This window comes from Meles meles, chromosome 7 (genome assembly GCF_922984935.1).
Source record: "Meles meles chromosome 7, mMelMel3.1 paternal haplotype, whole genome shotgun sequence".
Classification (NCBI taxonomy): domain Eukaryota; kingdom Metazoa; phylum Chordata; class Mammalia; order Carnivora; family Mustelidae; genus Meles; species Meles meles.
In genome coordinates this window covers 6,720,772-6,740,033 of record NC_060072.1, presented here as the reverse complement: position 1 = coordinate 6,740,033, position 19,262 = coordinate 6,720,772, and the positions used below count along the sequence as shown (strand labels likewise).

The following is a 19,262-nucleotide window of genomic DNA, read 5'->3' as shown; positions in this document are numbered from 1 at the left end:
AGAGGCCCAGCTGTAGCGCTTTCGGTGGTGGCCCTGCCTGTAGCCCCAGCCTGGCCCCCCCGGGATGGAGATCTCGGGGCCTTGGGACTACAAATGCCCCCACCTCCCAACAAAGCCTAGTCGGCCTGTGTCACCAGGGTGGGTGGCTGTGGGTGGCCGATGCGCCGGGGAACCTGTGCCTTTTGTGAGTCTCTGCAGGCTCCGTGACTCAGCACCCACCCTCCTCCCCCGGCTCTCTGCACAGCTGCAGGATAGGCCGGGGGCACCCCACCCCCAGTTGAGGGTGTGAGGACCGGCTCCCCTACAAGCCACAGGAGTCCTCACTGCAGGCAGGACCACGGACTCTCGGCTTTGTTGGGCCTTCTGCGGCTTCTGGGCCTGGGATTCCTCAGAAGCCAAGAGAGGGCCGTGGGCCCTCCTCCAGGTGAGGGGCTGGGGGCTGGGGGCTGGGGGCCCGCCGGGGCAGTCCTGCCGGCGGGGGGGCGGGACAGACTGCCTGTTCCTCCCGAGCAGCACCGCCCCACCCCAGCCCTGCCTGCACACGCATTTGTACCTTCCCGCTTCCCCAGACTGCCTTGCCTGCCCTTCATCTGACGCACAGTAGCAGAAGACAGCAGAGTCCTTAAACTGCTCAGCTGGGTGACCTTGACAAGCTATTCAGGTCTCAAAACCTCAGTTTCCTCATCTTTCAAGGCACACACCCACAGAGCTTCTGTAAGGATTAAATAAGAGACGCAGCAACAGATGGTGACCGTTGTTCCTAACGGTGTACCATGCCTAGGCTACACGGGAGGGAAACTGAGGCCCAATTGGTTGGCTTTGATAATGTCCCACAGTGAGGGGCATAACCCAGACCTCAAACCTCCCCAACAGTCCCTGGCACAAAGAAACTCATACACCCAGGCTGCTGGCCATGCCCTGAGACACACAGCGAGGTACCCAGGCCTGCCTGGCAGGAAGGGGGAGAGCTGGCCTAGCCGAGCGTGTGTGAGCACCCCCCCTTGGGGACACTGCCAAGGCTCTGTGTCCAGCACCCCCATTCGCTTTCCCCCCAGAGCAGCTACTGGGAGGAGGCTCCCCCATCCTGAGCACCAGCTGTCCGCTTGGCCCACTGCCCACACCCATTAGGGGGGGTGGCCCTGGACCAAACTGGCCAAGTGGCCTGCAAGCCAGGTGCCGGCTCAGGGCCAGATTATGTCAATGAGGATCAGCCGGGCTCGACCAACTCAGACCAACTGAAGACGGAGAGTGAGTGAGTGGCTGGAGGGGGGACACCTCCAGGAAGGGGCATGGACCCTCCATGGGGCCTCAGGCCCCGACAGGCCTCTCCCCTGCGCTCTGGAGCCCTGTGATGGCTGGGGCGCAACTCCCACGGCTCCCACTGGTGCGGACATTAAGCTTGGCACCCAACCCTGACTACCCTCTCCAGCCGCCTCTCCCTGGCTCCGGAACACTCGCCCGCAGCTCTCAGAAGCCGTCCTTTGCTCTTGCACACGCTCTGCTCCGACCGCCGTCTGTCCAGTCAATGACCAATGCTCCCACCATCGGCGCCTCTCACCGCCAAGCTGGGGCTCCTTTATTCTCAGGGATGGGAGCCACAGAAAAGGCTTTATTTACACGAGGAACCCGGGCCCTAGGACCCAGAGAACAGAGCCACTGGCTTTAGGCATTGGGCCCCTTCTTAGCCCTGCAGGCTCCAAGGCCCCAGCCAGTTTGGGCAGGCATAAGGAAGGGCTGGCCTTCCACGGCCCGCGCCCCTCCTCCCCCGGAACCGGCCCAAGGCGCCCCCCAAGTCAGACGAGGGACCCCGGAGATGCGATGGCTCAGGAGAAACCAGCGGCCCCGTCTTCACACGGTGACCTCGGCTTTGCTGTTGGTGCTCAGGTGCCGGGGTCCGCGGCCCGCGCTGCCGTAAAGGCCAGGGGGCTGCGGGCTGAAGGCCTCGGGGAGCTTCTCCACGCTGAACTGGCGCCAGGGCGCATGGCCGGGCCGACGGGGTGCGGGGGAGGCCTGAGCCGCCAAGTGGCCGCGGGGGGCGGGCCGGGCCTGACGGCCGGCGACCCAGGCCTTGTAGTGGCCCGACCGTGCGAGGCCGGCGGGGGGCGCGTAGCCCGGCGGGGCCCAGGGGCAGGCGTCGAGCAGCGCGGGCAAGTCCTCGCGCGGCCGCGGGACCCGCGCCGGGAGGGTCAGCGGGGCAGGGTCGGTCGCGGGAAAACGCTGGTAGAAGTCCTGTGGGGTGGCTTCTGCGGGGACAGCGGGGGCGAGCCAGGGAGCGAGGTCAGCCCCGGGAGGCGGGCCCCGAGCGACTCCGGGGATGGGGTCAGGGAAAGGCCAGGCCGCAGGGGCGGGGCCTCAGCGTTTTGGGGCGGAACGGGGCGGGGCCAGGCCTCGGGGGCGGGGCCCGGCGGCTTGGGGGCGGGACAGGCCGGGGACCCGCCGCGGCACTCGCGGGTCTCCACGCCCCGGGCTCGGCTGCCGCCGTGGGGGACTAGCCGGGTGGCCTGGTGAGGGGACGGGAGGCCGAGGCGCGGGAGCCGACTGGCTGCGTAGGCGCGATAAGGACGCTGGCTGGAGCGCCGACCCGCAAGGCTGGGAACCGCGAACTGCAACCCGGACCCTGAGCCTTGCTGTCATCTGGGAGCTTAGATACCGGGGGTGCAGCGCCCGGCGCTCCCCGCACGGGGCTCCCCGGCCACTCACCTGCGGCCTTGAGCCCGGCTGCCTTGAGGGTGGCGTACTTGGCGAAGTCGGGCTGCAGGGTCATGCTGCCACTGCCCTGCAGCCTGGGGCCACGCGGGGGTCCCGGTGTTGCTGACCCCAGGGGCACGTTGTTGGGGCGCTTCTTATCTGGAACGGGAGAGGGAAGGTGAGACCCGGCCTGCTGGGTGAGTCTTTGTCCTCGCCCCAGCTGCAGTTCAAGGAGAGCTGGTGCTTGGAGGAGACGGAGAGAGGAACCTGACTCTCCAGTGCCTGGGGCAGGGGCCTGGCTCCGAATAACGTGGATGACCCAGCCAGCCCTGAGCGGCTGCGGCCCAGTGGATGACTCTCCAGCATGTTCAGCCTGGGCCAGGCACTGAGTCCCAGCACCTGCTCCTCATGAGATGGAGTTAAGGTCTGAGAATCAGAACCCATTGCGGGGGGGGGGGGGGGGGGGGGTCTCACCAAGAGACCAAGAGGGAGGCTCCAGCCTGGAGAAAAAGGCCCACAGGAGTCCACAGGTTGGTGCCAGGCAGTCCCCTTGGGTATGGAGCCAAGGCCTGAGCCGGGGATCCCTGAGTCTGGAAGTTGCAGGACACCAAGCGGGTCTCCCTTCACCAAGGGGAGCTGACCGGCGTGCCCAGCCCCCACTCACACACCTGCAGAGGCCACAGCTCATTCCAGTCGCCAGACAGTCAGCTAAGGACCTCTTCCCTCTCAGCCCCTGCCTTCTGCCGCTCCCAGGCCCTGTGCCCGTCCCCCAGCTGACACACCTGCGTGGTTGGGGGAGCTCCGGGGGAGGCCGTCACCCATCTGCACCTGGACACAGCTGCCCAGAGGGGGACCCAGGGCTGGAGGCGGTGGCTCCTGGGGGTCCGGCTGCTTCAGAAGTTCTGTGAGTGTCCTGTGGGGAAGAGGGATGAGAAGCAGCCCTCCCAACCTCCTGCTTCCCCACTCGCCAGGCAGGGCCTCTCCAAGGCCAGCCGCCACACTCTGTCACTCTTTCGGCCTCTGTGGGCTTCCCTTCTGTCCTGCGCTTGATCTCACCCATCTAGTTTCCACATCTGGTTCCCCCAACCTGGCCACTTCCAGGGCAGGTCAGGAAACTCTAACGGGGTCACCCTGCTTCTCAAAGACTCCCCGCTCCGAGGGTCCGTTCATCAAGACCCCCAGGGTTGGCCTCCTCTCCCCATGAAATCTCTGCTGGTGTACCAGGTGTACCAGGCTGTGGACTTGGCTCACACCAGCGCCGGCGCCCTGGGCCGGCAATTCTCCTCCATCTCCTTCTGCAAAATTCCTACTCATTCTTCAAACCCCACCAGAATCCCTCCTCTTCCAGGAAGCCTTCTTTACCTGCCAACCTAACTCCCTTCCTGCAGCAGGGGCTTCTGCTGGGTCCTGGGACAAAGCTGCCACACAGGCACAGAAGGGAGGACAAATAGATAAAGGGTGGGAGGAGCCAGGAGATCCCACAGTGGCAGCCCCGCACCCAAGACTCTGTGACCTTGGGCGGCCACCTCCCTGGTACCAGGACACCCAGTCCCGCCCAGGTGTGATGGCATCTGACTTTGCCTTCCCTGCAGACAGCCAGACCCAACCTCCCACCTAGCTGCCTTTGGCGCCCAGAATCCATGGTTTTCTTCTGGCGCAGTCTGGCCCTCCCTCCTTCTGGGGCTGGGGGCTCAAATGGCTGAAGCACCGAGAAGCACTAGAGGGGGGCCCTCTGGGGTAGGGGCTGTTTGGCTGCAAAGGGGCAGGAGCTGATGGTCACGCCCCGCCCACTCCTCCGCTCTGCACTGGCTCTCCCGGAACACCTGAGTGATTGCCATGCCAGGGGGGTAGAGGGGGCAGGGGTCCCGCACACAGCCACACAGAAGCTTAAGCTGGGCTCCAGACCTCCCAGGAGAAGCAAAAACAGGGCACATGGGAGCTGGAGCCCAGAGAGAGGAAGGGACTGGCCTAAGCCACACAGCACATCCCGGGTGGCCATATCTTTCCGAAGCATCACCAGACCCGCTTCCCGTGCCCTGTGGAGAAGGGGGCTCGAGGGGCAACGTGCCCGCTAGGTGGCCCAGCACCCCCTCCCTCTGCACCCTCGCGGCCCTCGGCTCCGCTGCCCCACTCTCAGTCAAGGCGCTGTCTTCTCCTTGCCCAGCATGAGGGGCTCCGAGCTCAGGACCGGCCCCCAACCGCATCAGGACCCAGGATGAGCGCCTCAGCATCGCCACGGAGCCAGGGCTCCAGCTCTGCCCTGCAGCTGTCCGGCAGACAGGGGTGCTGGGGAACGCCTAGGAAGCCCTCATCCCCTGCCCCTGAAGTCTGGGAAGTGGGAAGCATCCACACCTGGCCTCCCCAGGCATGGGGGCGTCTCTCTATTGTCACCTCTGATACCAGCCTGTCGCATACCCAAGGGAGCCCAGATCTGGGTGAGGAGGGCACAGGCCCCAACACATGGTGGGGCACGTGAGCGCGTCAGGGTGGGGGTCGAGTTCCAGGGCAAGGACACAGAGTCCCCATTAGAGCCGAGACCCCACTTGTAGACCCCACTTCCCACAAAGCTCAGACTCAGCTAGCACCTGGCCTGGCCTCAGCAACAATGAATCTGTGTCCCCCACATTTCCAGCGCCTTCCTACACCCGGAGAGACGCTGACCCCTGTCGGGGATGGGATGGGTTGTGTATGGAGTGGAGCGGGGTGGCGGGTGGCGGGAGGCCTTCTCCCCAGGGAAAGAAGGTCAGGCCTGAGTCACAGCTATGGGGGTGGGGTGGAAGGGCGGGGGGAGGGGGGAGAGACGCAGGAGGGGAGAGACCCGAGAGAGCTACAGAAAATGCCCCTTCCCTTCCCTCCGATGGGCGACCGAGACGCCCATCGCTACATCAACCTACGCTACCCCGCACTGGTGGGGCTCAGGCTCCAGGCCCCCTCTCTGGGGTGCGCGGTCGTGGCACCCTCTGTCCAGGGCGGCCAGCCCTCCCGCCCACTCCGGAGGCGGCGGGAGCCGCGGGGGAGGAGGGCTCAGCACCCAGCTCCCTCCGGAAGGTCAAGGGGAGACGGTATCAGCTGTCTCCCTCCACGAAGTGGGGGTGGGGGGAGTCACAGACCTGGAGACAGACACAGGAAGGAAAACCCGGGAGGAGGGGGCTGCCGAGAGGACGAGAGTTTCCAGACGGGCGGGACGGATGAAGGAGGGCGAGGGGGCGCCCACCGGTCGGGAAGGACCGTCCAGGCGCGGCGGGCGGGGGACCCCGGGCCCGGGGCCGGCGCGCGCTCACCTGGTCACCGTGCGCCGCGCGCGGGGGCTGTGCGCCCTCTCCAGGCCCAGGCGCGCCCCGATGCCGGCCAGCACGAGCAGCGCAGCGACGCCGCACACCGCGTAGACGGCCGTGTGGCTGCGCTCGCGGCCCGGGTCCCGGGGCGCGGCGGCGTCGCGGGCACGCGCGGGCGGCCGGCCGGTCTGCACCCAGGCGGGCGTGTCGTAGTTGGAGCAGCGGCTCTGGTCGAGGCGCCGCGGCCCGTCGTGGCAGCAGAAGCGGTAGCCGCACGTGCCGCAGCAGAAGCTGTAGGCGCCGGAGCTGCAGTTGAAGGGCGGGTCCCACTGGCCCATCACGTCGTAGTAGCCGCGGCAGCGGTCGCCCCCGGCCGGGGCCGCCGTGCCGGGCTCCTCCGCGGGCTCCTGCGCCTCGGGGGCCCCCGCGCGGCCCGACGGCGGCCGCGCCAGCAGCAGCGCCAGCCCGAGCGCGAGCCGGAGCCCCGGCGGGCCGCCGCCGCCGCCGCCCCGCAGCCCCCGCGCCCCGGCCCGCTCCATCGGGCCCGCGCCTTCGGCTACAGCGGCCCGCGCATGGCGGCGCGCCGCGGCTCCCCGCCGCCCGGCCTCCGGGCCGGCTCCTCCGCGCCCTCCGGGACCGCGCGGGCCCCGCCGCCCGGGCGCCGGCTGCGGCGGACGCCTCCCCGGCGGTCACCTTCCTCCTCGGACCCCGGAGCCGGGCGGCCACGGCCCAGAGCTCGCGGGGCCGCCCCTCCGGTGGGCGCGTCCCCCGCCGCCTCACTTTGGAGCCGAGCCCGCGGTCCTCGCTCCGGGCCGCCCCCCGGGGCCGGGCGGCCAGTCCTCGCCCGCGCGCGGTCCCCGGCCTCTCCCCGGCCTGGCGGGCGTGCGCGGCCCGGGCCTAGCGGGGGCGGCGGGCCGCCCGACTCCGCTGCCTTCCCGCCGCCCGCTCCGCGCTGCCCGCGCTCTGGCTGCGGCTCGGGCTCCGCGCGGGCTCGGGCGGGCGGGGGAGGGAGGGAGCGAGGGGAGGAGGGCGGGCGGGCGCGAGGCAGAGCCGGGGGAGGAGCGCGGCCGCCGCGAGGGGAGGGAGGGGGCGCGGCGGGGCCCGCACCGCCGGGGCGCCCCCGCGGGGACCCTCCCGGAGGGCCTCCCCGAAACACTCCTCGGAACTGGGGGCTCCAGGGCCTTCAGCCGATGCTCTCGGGACTGGGACTCCGGACGCAGGCCCGCGTGAGTGCGCCTCGGTTGTACAGGTGCGGGGACTTAGGGGACCGAGAGGTGCCGGGAGGGTCGTGGCCGCTCCCACCCCTTCTTCCTCCTTCCCATCCTCTCCGTCGTTCTGACCGGGACAGAGTGTGACAGGTGGCAGGCCCTTTCCCCGCTCTGCGCCTCGATTTTCCCGCCTCTCGAATGGGAAGGAAACCCCGAGCAGAGCCGCGCCACAGGGCCAAGTATGGGTCGTCTCTGCGCCGCCTGGAGCGCAGCGTTACCCCTGGGCCGTGCGCCCTGGTCCCCAAACCTCTTGGACGCCGGATTGGGGCCCTGGGGTGTCCCCACCTCTACGGCGATGGGCATGGCCTGGTCCGCGTCCTCCCGGGATCTCTTCGCTACCCCAGGTGTGGGGGGTTGGAGATTGGGCTGGACCCTGACTCCGCTGCGGGGGGCGCGGCCGGGCCAGGGGGCGGGGCCATCGGCGGACCCTCCGCTCGGCCCCACGAAAGCCGCTCAGATGCCCCCCGCCAGCCCCGGGAGAAGGGGGAGGAAGGCGGTTCGGAGCTTGGGCTTAGCACGGAGCCGTTCCATGGTGTTTTCGAAGCCGAGTTTAACTGGAAAATGTGACCGATCCGGGGCACCTTGCTTCTCTCTCTGCCTCAGTTTCTCATCTTAACATCAAAAACCCTTCGGGGAGGTGGGTGGTGGGCAGATTCATAATCCACCCCTTCCAGGAGGCAGGGGCCAGTACGGTGCCTCCCACTGTCCAGATGGGAGCACCAGGAGAACAAGGGCTGGGCGTCCACTGCGCCCCAGTGTTCCCACACCGCGTCGTATCTGCTGAATGAATGAATGCATGCATGCATGAACGAATGATGTGACTTTAGCGGCTAGTTTTTGTAAGATTTGGGCTCCTAGGGTTCTCCGGGCTCCTCTTTGCATGGTGTCTTCTCAGAGACTGGGATCAGCTTATGAAAATGGAGGAAGTAGAGGGGGAAGGAGAAGGATTTACATTTAAAGGAGGATCAGGTCCGCGTGTTGTGGAGATGAAGGGCTGACAGGCTAATTTCAGGTATTAATGCCGAGAGGCCCTCCCTCCTCGGGGTCATTCCTCCTGCCCTGTCCAGAGATAGCCTGCTCCCTCCTCCCCATACAACACTCCTCCGAGCCATCTGGAAGACCCTACCCCATTAGAAACTATCACAATTTTAGAGACAAAGAAAATAGATGAGCAATGAAGTGAAATCGCCTTAATCCCATCACCAGGGACAACTGAGGCTAAAATAAGCCCCACTTTACATACTGTTTTTTAGTGACTCCTTTTTAGTTTACTCTGCGCTGTCAAACTTTCCATTTGTTATTCTGTTTAGAACTTAGTTGCTATATTCCTGGTGCAGCCATTCTTGGTCCCTGGGGGCTCGGGTCGGGGGTGCTGTCCTAGAAAGGGACTCCATGGCGCAGACTTCCCTGTTTCTATCAGTGTCCCCACCATGCCCTCGAGTTAACCAGGGCTCTGAGGGGGACTGCTGCTTCCCCTTTTCTCACCCTATGGCTGGACATTAGGTTTAAGAGGCTCGTCTCTGTCCCCCTGGGACTGTGGCCTCATCCCAGCCCTGGGTTATGTCCCTTCCCTGAGCCCGTCTCTTACCCCACTGTCCTGGCACCACTGGGCGCCCCCCTGAGATTCCAGCCCCTGTTGCTGCCATCAGGTCCACTTAGATCTCTATGTGTGCATATCATATATGGTTATAGATCATATATATCGTACATAGGTCATATATATCATATACAGGTGATATATATGCTCCTTTGTCCATTGAAGGCGCTGGATCCTGAATTACAGCCCCTCGCCCGCCAGCGGATGTCCAGCCTCCAGCTCCTCCCCACATCCAAGGCTTCCTCCTGGTCTCGGGCTGGCTCCGTGGTCAGCCAGTAACCACAGATGCCCACATCTACCAGGCCAATGCCAGACACTTATATGCCCTCTCGATATTAACAAAGAGCCTAGGGGCAGGCGGTGGGGGGGGGGGGGGGAACAAATGCAGAGACAGATCAGGGCTGACTGACTGAACCTGGACCTGGCCATTCATTCGGCCGGCGCTGCCTCTCGGGTGCCTGACCATTCGCTGACCATCTGGAAATGGAGCAGCCCAGCTAAGGAGTGACCCCTTGGCCCAGGCTACCCTCCCTGGACCCTGGGGTCTTTCTCCTCAATAAGGTACCAGAGCACCCGTCTCTCGGCTCCTCTGCCTGCCCCCCCAAGCCTGTGTCACCAAAAATCGCCCATTGATCCAGGCTTAAAATAACCCCTGGCATCTGCAGCGGGCCCCACGGGGCGGGCAGAGGAGCTGTGTCTCTGTGCCTGAAGGGCACCCGCCCCGCCCCCAGCTCTGAGCGCTGGCAGCTTGAGCGTGAGGGTGTCTGCGTGTGCTTCCGAATGTGAGCGAGAGTGCGTGTCTGGGGCAGCCTGGTTATGAGGCCCTTCCTTCCACCATGGACATGTGCGTGCACGTGTGTATGTGTGTTGGTGTGCGTAACCTGGGGCACACGTGTTCTTCCTGGTTGAGTCCTTGCCTGGTGCCTGGCTCTGGCTGTGCAAGTCTCAGGGTCCTGACAGGTCATGGACATTAGGGAAGGCCCCCGGGAGGGGCCTCAGTGTCCCCATTTTGGACTGAAGGTCAGTGACCAGTCTGCCCAGCCCTGGGCCAGGGAATCTGGGATTTCCTAGAGACAAACCCAAGACCCAGAGAGCGGAAATGGCTTGCAGTAACTGGAGCACAGCCAGGAAGGACCAGGGTCTGACTTGGAACCTGAACTGTGAGTCTCAGGCCTATTTCTGACCAGTTTAATACAAAAAAGAGAGCAGCGGGAAGTTCCGGCCCAGAGGCCAGGCAAGTGTTCCTACAGCCTGATAACACACTCCATGCCTGACGATGCCTGATGCGCCCCGACTCCTACAGGAGCCCCCTGTTCCCAGCCCCAGGCCGTTCCCTGTCCCCAGAATGCCTTTCCAGCCCCTCACAAGGACGGCTCCCACTTATCCTGCATTTTGGAGACAGACTAAGGCGGGTTGGGATTCCCGCTCTAATAGGACCAGCCAACCTTTCTAGGCCTGCTTTCTTTCAGCTAGCACCTCTCTGGCCGGGCCAGGGAGAAGCCAGTCCCCCCCAAACCCCATGGAGAAAGACGCAGGTACATGCCGTCCAGTGGGAGCTCCCACCACCACAGCCCACAGCGCTGAGACGCTGATTGCCATGGTGGGTGCCATCCGCAAGCCTCCACGGTCCCATTCCGCTTCCATTTCTTCCGTGATAGAGGGCTGCCCAAAAAGCAGATGTTCTAGAGAAAGATGGAGTCCCTGCTGGCACGGTGCCGGGAGCAGGTTGGGAGGGGAGGGCCCGCGGCTCCTTTGTCTCCCTGAGAGGCAGCTTGTGACTCAGGCTCCAGCTGCCTGTGGGAGGGAGGGGGCACCCAGGCTGAGGTCCCGAGGGAGCAACATGGGGGGGAAGTGGCGCTGGGAGCGGGGACTTAGCCTCCAGTCCCAAATCCTGGAGCACCCTCTCCCCGGAGCTCCCCTCCCCTGCCTCAGGGAGTCGCGCTGCAGGCATCACAGCTGGAATTCCCTGATTAACAGCCCCCCCAACCTTCCAAAGGCCCCAGTGAATATGCAGATCTGGCTGGCCACTAAGTCCCTACGACGGGAATAGATTCAGAGAGGACAGATCTCAGCGGAGGCCACACAGCGCGTCCCCCAACCCCGTACAGCACCCCCGCCCCCGCCCCCGTCCCCGTCCCGCCGGCCTGCGGGTTCCTGGACACAATTCTGAGGCCAGCTCCCAGCCCACCGCGGTTTGGGCGCCCCTCGGCATAGACGCCTCGCTCCAACGCCGGGGCCATGCCCTGCATCTGGCCCGGGATGCCCGTGAGGACCGGAACCCTGCGCGAGGGTTTGGAGAAGGCTCTGGTGGTCTGGGTCCCGCCGCACGTCGGGGGCCGCCCTTTCTCCTCGCCCCTTGGCCTTCAACCCCCTCCTTCTACTTGCCCCGGCCCCGCCCCTTTCCGACTCCCCGGGGGCTCCGCCTCCTTCAGCCCCGCCTCCCTCCCGACCCCGCCCGCAGCCGCGCCTCCAGCCCCGTCCCCGCCCGCTCCGTCCCGCGGCCGCGCTCTCGCAGCTCGGCGGCGTCAGGTCTAGGTGCCTCCTGCTGGGCTGACCGCGGAAGCTGCGGAGCTAGACTTTCGCCTGCCCCGGAGTCGTCGCCTGGATCTCAGATTCTCTGCAGCTCAGGGGAGGTGCAGGAGATGTTCAGAGGCCCTCTGGGCCCCGGGACCCCCATAGCGTTGCCTGGGCAGCTTCTCCGCCCTACAGAGTCCCGGGAAAGAGGGTGGGCCTGGAACAGGGACACCTGTGTCCTCCCCGCTCCTCCCCGACCCTCCTTCCGCGGGACCCCAGGCCGTCGTTCCTACCCCAGACCCACCGCCACCCCCGGGTCGCTGGGGAGCAGGTAGAGACTGGAGGGAGGGCAGATTCCTGCTCTGGGTGGGCAAGAATGGGACCTCAGCCGCCCAAAAAAGAGCAAATGGGAGTGAGTTCCCACCCTGTGCCCAGAGGAGTGCCAGAGGGGTCTGGTGAGACACTAAACGGTGGGGTTGGAGAAGCACCCCGGTTCCCTGAGGAGGGATGGATGACCCCCAAGAGCCGAGGGACAGGCAGGAGCGCAGGAAAGGTTGTGACAGCGCCGCCGGGCACTCTGAGGTCAGGGTACCCCCCTCTCCAGCTCCCGTGCCCCTGGGCCCTGCTTCTTGACCCTTTTCGACCGTCCTCTCCTCTGCACCTTTGCACACGGTCCCCTGGACCAGGAATGCCTGTTCTCCGCTCCATTCCAGCAGGAGAAGTGGGCAAGGCTCAGGGCGGACTTCCTACTGTCCAAAGCACTCCCTAGATGCCGGTGAGTCAACCCCTCTGCCCCGGGCAGGGATCGCCCTGTCCTGTTGTTATGTCCCGCTCCTTCTCTCCCATTGGACCAGGACCTAATGGGCCCGAGGCTGACCTCCAAGCATTGCCCCGAATGGCGCTGGCCCAGAGCAGGTGTGTTTGGATCTGGTGTGACCAGTGGAGCAGTAACCAAATGGGCGAGTGGCAGGAGTGGGAACTGCCGAAACCAGAGCCTCAGACCAGCTCTGGGAAACTCACTTTCCAGAGGAATTTCCGAGGGCTGGCGATGCCGGGCAGGAAGTGTCTCCATCCCAGGGAACGGAGGCAGAGGCCCTCTAGACCCTTCTACTTGCCGCATGACCTCTTTCATCTCCGAAGGCGGCTTGGCCCTTGGGCTCCATTTTGGAGAGGAGGAGGCAGGCTCAGAGGGAAGGGCTGTGTGGGGCTGTCCTTGCGGAGACCACGGGAGGCAAGGACTCAGGTCTCTCCTCCCAGGCCTCCCCAGCTGGGCCTCCCCACCCCCACCCTGACCCCGGAGCCCAGGGCTGCTGGGCAGGAAGTGAAAGGTGCCTGCAGGAAGCCCCAGGAGGAACTGAGACTTGAGCCAGCGCTGGCTCCACCTGCCCGGGCCCTGGGGACTTCAGGGAAACCAGAGCCTCCTTCAGGAAAAACTGGCCAGAAACCCAGGCTTGGGGGAGGGGGAGCTGCTTCCCTGTGTCCCCACCCCAACCAGCAGTTCTTCCAAAGTCCATCTTGGGTCCCTTTTAAAGCAAAAAGAGACCAGTTGGGGAGAAACATCTTTGAGGAGGACGAAAGCAAGTAGTCAAGCCCGGAATGGATTCCTGGAGTCCGTCGCCCCCAAGGAGGGCACCTGGGCTAGTGACCTTCTGGGCAGGGGCGGGAGCCTCTCTGGCCCAGCTCCCCCACGGTGGGCAGACTGTGGCTTGGGCCAGATCCTCTCTTTTCCTATCTGCAAAATGGGATATCTAGTCCCTGTTCGCGGACATGAACTGGTCCAGATTTTTAGGAAATCAATTCAACCCACAGGGGCCATAAAAAAAAACTCAGGCAAAGGTTTAGGTCAAGCAGGCAGCGTTACCTCAGCTACCGTAGTAAAAGCCCAAAACAACCAAGTACTCAAGTGGGTTGAGTTGAAATGTTGAAAACCTTGTTGGTGAAGTGTTGAAAGACCAGACAAAACTCACCAAATATGACAGCCAAGGTACGAATTTATACGTAAAATGATCACAGTCACTCAGGCTTATGGGTCATTTCTCCATGGACTCCACCCTGGGTCACTGCCCTGAAGTTTCCAAAGCGTTTACAAAGTATTTGTCTCGATTTTTTTCTAATAAAAAAAAAAAGAAACTTTTTTAAAAAAGCGAACAAGGGATGCCTGGGGGGCTCAGTCGGTTAGGCGTCTGACTTAGGCTCAGGTCATGATCTCAGGGTCCTGGGTTGGTGTCCGAGCTCCATGGGGCGCTCCCTGCTCGGTGGGGAGTCCGCTTCTCCCTCTCCCTCTGCCCTTGCCCCACACTCATCCTCTTTGTCTCTCTCCAATGAATAAATAAAACCTTAAAAAAAAAGAAAAAAGCGAACAAATACCCACGCCCCTCCTCCAGGTGCTGTCCTTAAGATCAAAAGCTGTCACTTCATTGAAGGCTTCTTAGAAAACACTTCCTGAGACCCAGAGCCAGAGACTGGAACCTCCTGAGTGGCGGGGCCCTTTCCAGGGGGCTGGGGGAGACTGACCCCCTCATTGCCCATGTCTCCCCCCCGCCTCTGCTCCTGATTCTTCTCCAAGGAACCTCCCTTCTGTTATTTGCTAGATGGCAATGATGCCAAGTCTCCTCCCTCTCTGGGTCTCAGTTTCCTTATCTGTAAAATGGGGGGTGTGGACAAGGATCTTTTCAGGTTCTTTCAAGTCCTTCTCCTCAGACAGCACAGCGACAGGCCTGGAGAAACTCTTTGCATCCAACACCTTACCCGCACCCCCACCCCGCCCCGATTTTTCAGAAATGGAAACCGAGACCAGAGGGGAAGCTGGGGTTTGGCTGGGACACAGTGGTACCAGACGTTTGCATGTCTGGACCCCAGAGGGGTTTTACCCACCTGTTTTACCTCCAGGACCCAGCCCCCTGCTCCAGTAGAAAAGGTGAGTGGGAGGCAGAGGGGGCCAGGAACAGCACAGACTCCCCAGCACCCAGATGAAGTAGACTGGAGGTCTGGGCCCATGCTGGGCCGGCTTCCCACCCTCCTGCCAACTGCCAGCCACCTGAGCTTGCCCCAGCCACCTGGCAGCTTTCAGAGAGGGGCACCTGGGATGAATTCAGGGAGGGAGTGGCTTAGGAAGAGTTAAATTGGGTTAAAATTGCGTGTCAGGAGAAGCCGGTGGCCAGGAAGGGTAGGTGTCTGCCAGGCAGCTCTGGGAGAGGTGAGCAGAAAGGCATCAGATGCATGGAACAGAACACGGCCAAGGCCCTACAGTGGGACAAATGGGACCCAAAACTCCATCTTCTAATTCCTAGTCCATGTTCCTTTGGAGGGTGCTAAACTGTGACAAGCTCCAAGGACTGTCCAGGACAGAGTCCGGGTCAGGAGGTTCTAACGCTGTAGGAGAGCCGGCAGGAGAGGCAGTGCCTGACCGAGTACGGCGTGGTCCGCAACTCGAGGAGATGGTCTCAGTCCCAGGCCCCAAAGCAAGGGGCGCTGCTGTCAGAGGAGCCATTCCACTGGAGATGGGGTGACCCCGGGGGCTGGCACAGAACGGCCGAGTGACCATAGCACTTGGGGCCTAGTGCTTCAGGAGGGCAGGCCATGGAGAGAGGGAGCTCAAGGGACATCAGGTCCAGCTGGTTCAAGGCCACAGATCTGCTCTGGCTTCTGAATAAAGGAGCCCCTTGGTGGTCCTGGGCCTTTCCCTGTGTACAGCTGAGCGCGCCTCGGAGACAGCTGGGACTCCAGGTGGCCTCTGAGAGAGAGGCTTGGCCGTGTGCCTTCAGCGTGAGCCTGCAGTCCAGCCCCAGGGGGGCATTGGAGACTTCCTCCCAAGGGCAAGCCTGGGGCTCTGGAAGCTGCTACCGAGGTGAAAAATGGCATTGCAGGTCCTAGATGATTGGGCCAAGCTCAGGGTTGGCCCTTGGGTACAGATACCTGAGAATTAGCACAATCCAGGCTCTTTGTTACAATCAAAATCATTCTGTATTAAATCCTGAAGCAAACCCGTCGGCTGGTTACTCCTTGCTGCCGTTTGCGTCGGGTAGAAGCAGGACAGCTGGGAGAGCACGTATTAAAGAGAGACGTCCCCCAGCTATAAATTAAGCGTCCTCCCACCTGATCCTTCTAGATTCATTCTGGTGGATGGTGGCTTCCCTGCACTCAGAGAAAAACCTCCTACGCCGTGTGCCCCAGCCACGGGAACTCAGCCACAGCCTTGGAGGGCCGCCAAAGATGGTCTGCTTTTAAGCCAAACGCTATGGTGAGGTAGGGCCGCCACGCCTGCCGCCTGGGGTCTGTAGTCTGTGGCTCTGCGGGGGTTAGCGGGGGAGCAGCGTGGTTCCCAGAAAAGGGGCAGGTGGGCACAGGGGGTGAAGAGCCGAATCCAACCTCCAAGCCCCTGGCTGACAGCCCACCGGGAGGACAGGGGCCACCTCCTGCCCCCTCCGTCGCTACTGCTGCTCAGGGCCGGCTGTCTTGGTGGTCACCAGCTCAGTGGAGCCCAGCTCTGTGGCTGGCACGGGGACGCTGTGGGCAGGTGGGCTGTTGGCTGCATCTTCTCTGGTTGGAGGCCAGACGGGAGCGGTGGCATCAAGGGGTCCCGGGGGGAGGATGGTGACATGGTCCAGGGTCTCTGGTGGGCGGGAGGTGGGGAATGCAAGGTCAGGATTGCGTCACAGCCTTTCCCCACCCCCGTGCAGGAAGCCTCACTGGAGGGACAGCCCTGGACGGAGCCATTAGTCCCGAAGCTCCTCTGCAGGGGTGCGAGGGGCGGCAGGGCATGGGGCCTCGGGACAGGAAGTGCAGAGCGGGCTGGCAAAATGGGAAGTGCGGGCGAAGGGAGAAGCGGGGGACCCTTGGCTCTCGGGCTCCCCAGGGCTCTGGGAAGCCTGAGTCGTGTCCCTCCCCGGGGAACCGACCCGCCCCAGAGCCCGGCCCCCGCTGCAGGCCTCCTCGCGCCCGGGGTTGGGGTGGGGAGCAGCCTCCCTCCCAGCTCCCAGGCCCCGCGTTACTTACCGCGGGGGTGCGGCTCCGGGGTCCCTGGGGGAGCCGCCGCGCGCAGCCGCCGCCGCCGCCACCGGCAGCCCAGCAGCCCCACCAGGACCAGGGCCAGCGCCAGGCCCAGCAGCGCGGGGGCGCCGAAGAGCAGCGCGGGCAGCGGCAGCGCCGCCTCGGCCTCCGCCGCAACCCCCGGGCCCACCGACTCCTGCGGCTGCAGCGCCGTCCCGGACGCCAGGCTGCTGCTGGCCCCCGCTGCTGGGGGAAGCGACGGAGAGGGAGGGCAGGGGGCGGAGGGAAGAGACGGCGGGGGAGGGGAAGGGTCGGAGGGAGGCGAGGCTGGGCCGGGAGGCGAGAGAGGGCCGGGCGGGTGGACAGGGGGAGGGGAAGACAGGGAGCGGTGAGGGCCACGTGGGGACCACAGGCCCCCAGGCAGGCCCCCTGCTTAGAGCCCCCCCATCAAACGGGCCACCGCGCCCCTTCCCCCCCTGAGGCCGGGGGCCAAGGGGGAGAGACCATGCTAGCTGCTCCTGGGTGCCGGCGGGGCTGGTAGGGGGACCCTCTCTCCCCCCACCAGGACGGCCCTGCTGCCCAGCTGGCCGACTGGGTGGGCTCTTACCCGGTCTCGGTTCTGGCGTCCGGAAGAGATTGCAGGCCACACAGTTTCGGAGCAGAGGGTCAAAGCACTGGGCCTGGACACACTGTGTGGGGGCCGGGCCGTCCCTGCCCCTCCTGCTCCTGGCCCCTCTCCTCTTGCTGCCCATGTTGCCTCGCCGCCGGCGCACTGAGTCTGGCTTCGGCGTCCGGAGGAGGAAACCGGGAGGGGCCGCCACCCGCTGTGCCCCGCCCCACCCTCCTGCCTGCTGGGGTGGGACCCCAAGGCCCTGCACCCCACACCTTCTCTTTCTACCTGCGGTTCCTCCGTTCAACCGCTCAACCATCACCCTCAGACGCTGGCTGGGCGGGCCCTGTGCTGGGCTCTGGGACAGTGCTGGGGGGCAGACCTGGGCCTGCTCTTGGCCAATAGAGGTTGGGGCCCCGTAGACAGGACACAGACCTCAGGGTGGCCTCCTCTGTCCTGCTCCCCAAGGGCCAGCTCCAGCCCCAGACAGCCCCCGCCAGCTACACCCTCCCCTGGGGCTCCTTCCTGCCCTTCCCAGGCAGAGCTGGTTCCTTTCATCAGATGCTTCCTGAGCGCCCAGTCTCCCAGGGAAAGACAGTGTCTCCCAGCAGCAGCCACGGAGCGGGGCAGGAAGGCTCTGTCAAGGAGGCAATGCTGGGAAGGTGTTTGCCAGAGGGAGCGAGGTCTAGGGGAGCGTGACAGAGGAGGACAGAGCAGGAGCCCAGAGAGTGCTGGGTCGGAGGGCTGGGCTGGGACCTCAGTGGAGGGTTATGGAGTTTGACCCTGGCTGAGGGCACCAGGGGACTCTGCGGGGCTCTGAGCAGACAGTGCCTAGTCGGAGCCGCGTGAGAGTGAGCAACCTCTGGCCGGAGCAGAGGGCACGGCTGGGGAAGGGGAGGGTAGCCGAGGGTCCAAGGGCACGCAGCTGTCTCCAGATCCTGGGCAGGAGGGAGACTTAGATCAACAGATGAACAGACTGACAGACGAGGGCCCAGAGGGCGGCTGGCCCATCCCAACTCCTTCTCCCCAGGCTATGTGTGTCCCGGCCTGCTTGCCCCTGCGTCTCACCGAGGTCCCCTCTGTCTGTCCTTCCTCTCCAGTGTTTGGGTTTCCCCACTTGTCTGTCCCCCTCGGTCTCTCAGATTGAGTCTCAGACACACACGCAAGCCTTCCTGACGTCTGCTGTCCCGGCCTTGGGGACACCAGGGTCCAGGGCAGGGGAACCATCTCGAAGTTGTTTAGGAGGAAAAAAGTGATACTGTGGAGTGAGGGGAGTGAGGCTGGGCCCCAGGTTTCTGGGCTCGAGGAGCCCTGGCCCACTGCCTCTCCGGCCCTTGCCCACGGGCCAACAACTCCCTGGCAGGAAGGTGTAGGCGTCAGGCAGCTGCAAAGGAGAAGTGGGCCTGGGGCGGTGGGTGTGAGTGTGGGTGTGTGGTGAGGGCGTGGGGGGGGGCCCGGAGCCTGGAGGGGAGCGGCGGAACCCCCACCCCCATCACTAGCGGAGCCTGTACATGGGACCGGGCGCCTCACGGAACCCTCATCCCATCGGGCGGAGCAGAGAGTCTTGCGGGAACTGGGAATGAGGAACCCGTCCCTAGGGGAAGGTGGGCCTGTGGGGCCAGTCTGGGGTCACTCACAGGAGCTACTTCTGTGTCGGCTGGGCAGGCCCCGTCTCACTGGGGCCTGCACGGGCTCCCACAGAAAGCAGGGGACGTGGCCTTCAGGGGCGCTAGTCAGAGCGGGGAGAGGGACTGTTTCCCGGGGGCCGCCTGGGGGCCGAATGGGCCACGTACCCAGGACAAAGCAGGCAACAGTGAAAGGTGTGTGTGATTCGTGTCAGCGGCGTGGGGACACACGCACCTTCTCACTCGCCACTTCTGAACGGGAGGCAGAGGGAGGCCTCGAATCTCCACCTCCCGGTTAAGAGAAATTTCCCCGACAGACCAGCATGATAAATGTTAAATTCTCAGTGTATTCCTTATTTTGGTTCACATCTCTGAAGTGACGATTATTAATTTCTTTATTCATGTTCTCTCCATCACTTTTTTTCTGAAGATTTTATTTATTTGACAGAGGGAACAGGAGCTGGGGGAGTGGGAGAGGGAGAAGCAGGCTCCCCGCTGAGCAAGGAGCCCCATGCGGGTTCGATCCCAGGACCCTGGCATCATGACCTGAGCTGAAGGCAAATGCTTAACCGGCTGAGCCACCCAGGCGCCCCATGATTTCATTTTTTTTTTTTTTTAAGTAATTGCTACACCCAGCGTGGGGCTCGAACTCAGGACCAGAGATCAAGAGTCTCACACTCTTTGACTGAGCCAGTC

At 64.0% G+C, this 19,262-nt stretch overlaps 2 protein-coding genes across 4 annotated transcripts; both read right to left on the bottom strand.

Annotated features, from left to right (window-relative positions):
- Positions 1 to 1,589: 1,589 nt before the first annotated feature.
- On the bottom strand, positions 1,590 to 6,502 carry SHISA8 (shisa family member 8). The gene is made up of 4 exons (XM_046010818.1): positions 5,970 to 6,502; positions 3,471 to 3,601; positions 2,701 to 2,847; positions 1,590 to 2,243 (listed from the first exon to the last, which is right to left on the bottom strand). The coding sequence occupies exons 1-4, from the start codon at positions 6,500 to 6,502 to the stop codon at positions 1,849 to 1,851; spliced, it is 1,206 nt and encodes a 401-aa protein (XP_045866774.1). The 3' UTR covers positions 1,590 to 1,848.
- An 8,474-nt stretch (positions 6,503 to 14,976) lies between these two features.
- TNFRSF13C (TNF receptor superfamily member 13C) lies at positions 14,977 to 17,291 on the bottom strand. Of its 3 annotated transcripts, none has more exons than XM_046010795.1 (3): positions 16,939 to 17,291; positions 16,338 to 16,658; positions 14,977 to 15,954 (listed from the first exon to the last, which is right to left on the bottom strand). In XM_046010795.1, exons 1-3 carry the CDS (start codon positions 17,258 to 17,260, stop codon positions 15,773 to 15,775), a joined length of 825 nt encoding a protein of 274 aa, XP_045866751.1. In that variant the 5' UTR covers positions 17,261 to 17,291; the 3' UTR covers positions 14,977 to 15,772. The 3 variants fall into 3 exon arrangements, with proteins under 3 accessions (XP_045866751.1, XP_045866753.1, XP_045866754.1); XM_046010797.1 differs by having other exon boundaries at positions 16,338 to 16,577; XM_046010798.1 differs by having other exon boundaries at positions 16,338 to 16,574; positions 16,939 to 17,290.
- Between the last annotated feature and the right edge of the window lie 1,971 nt (positions 17,292 to 19,262).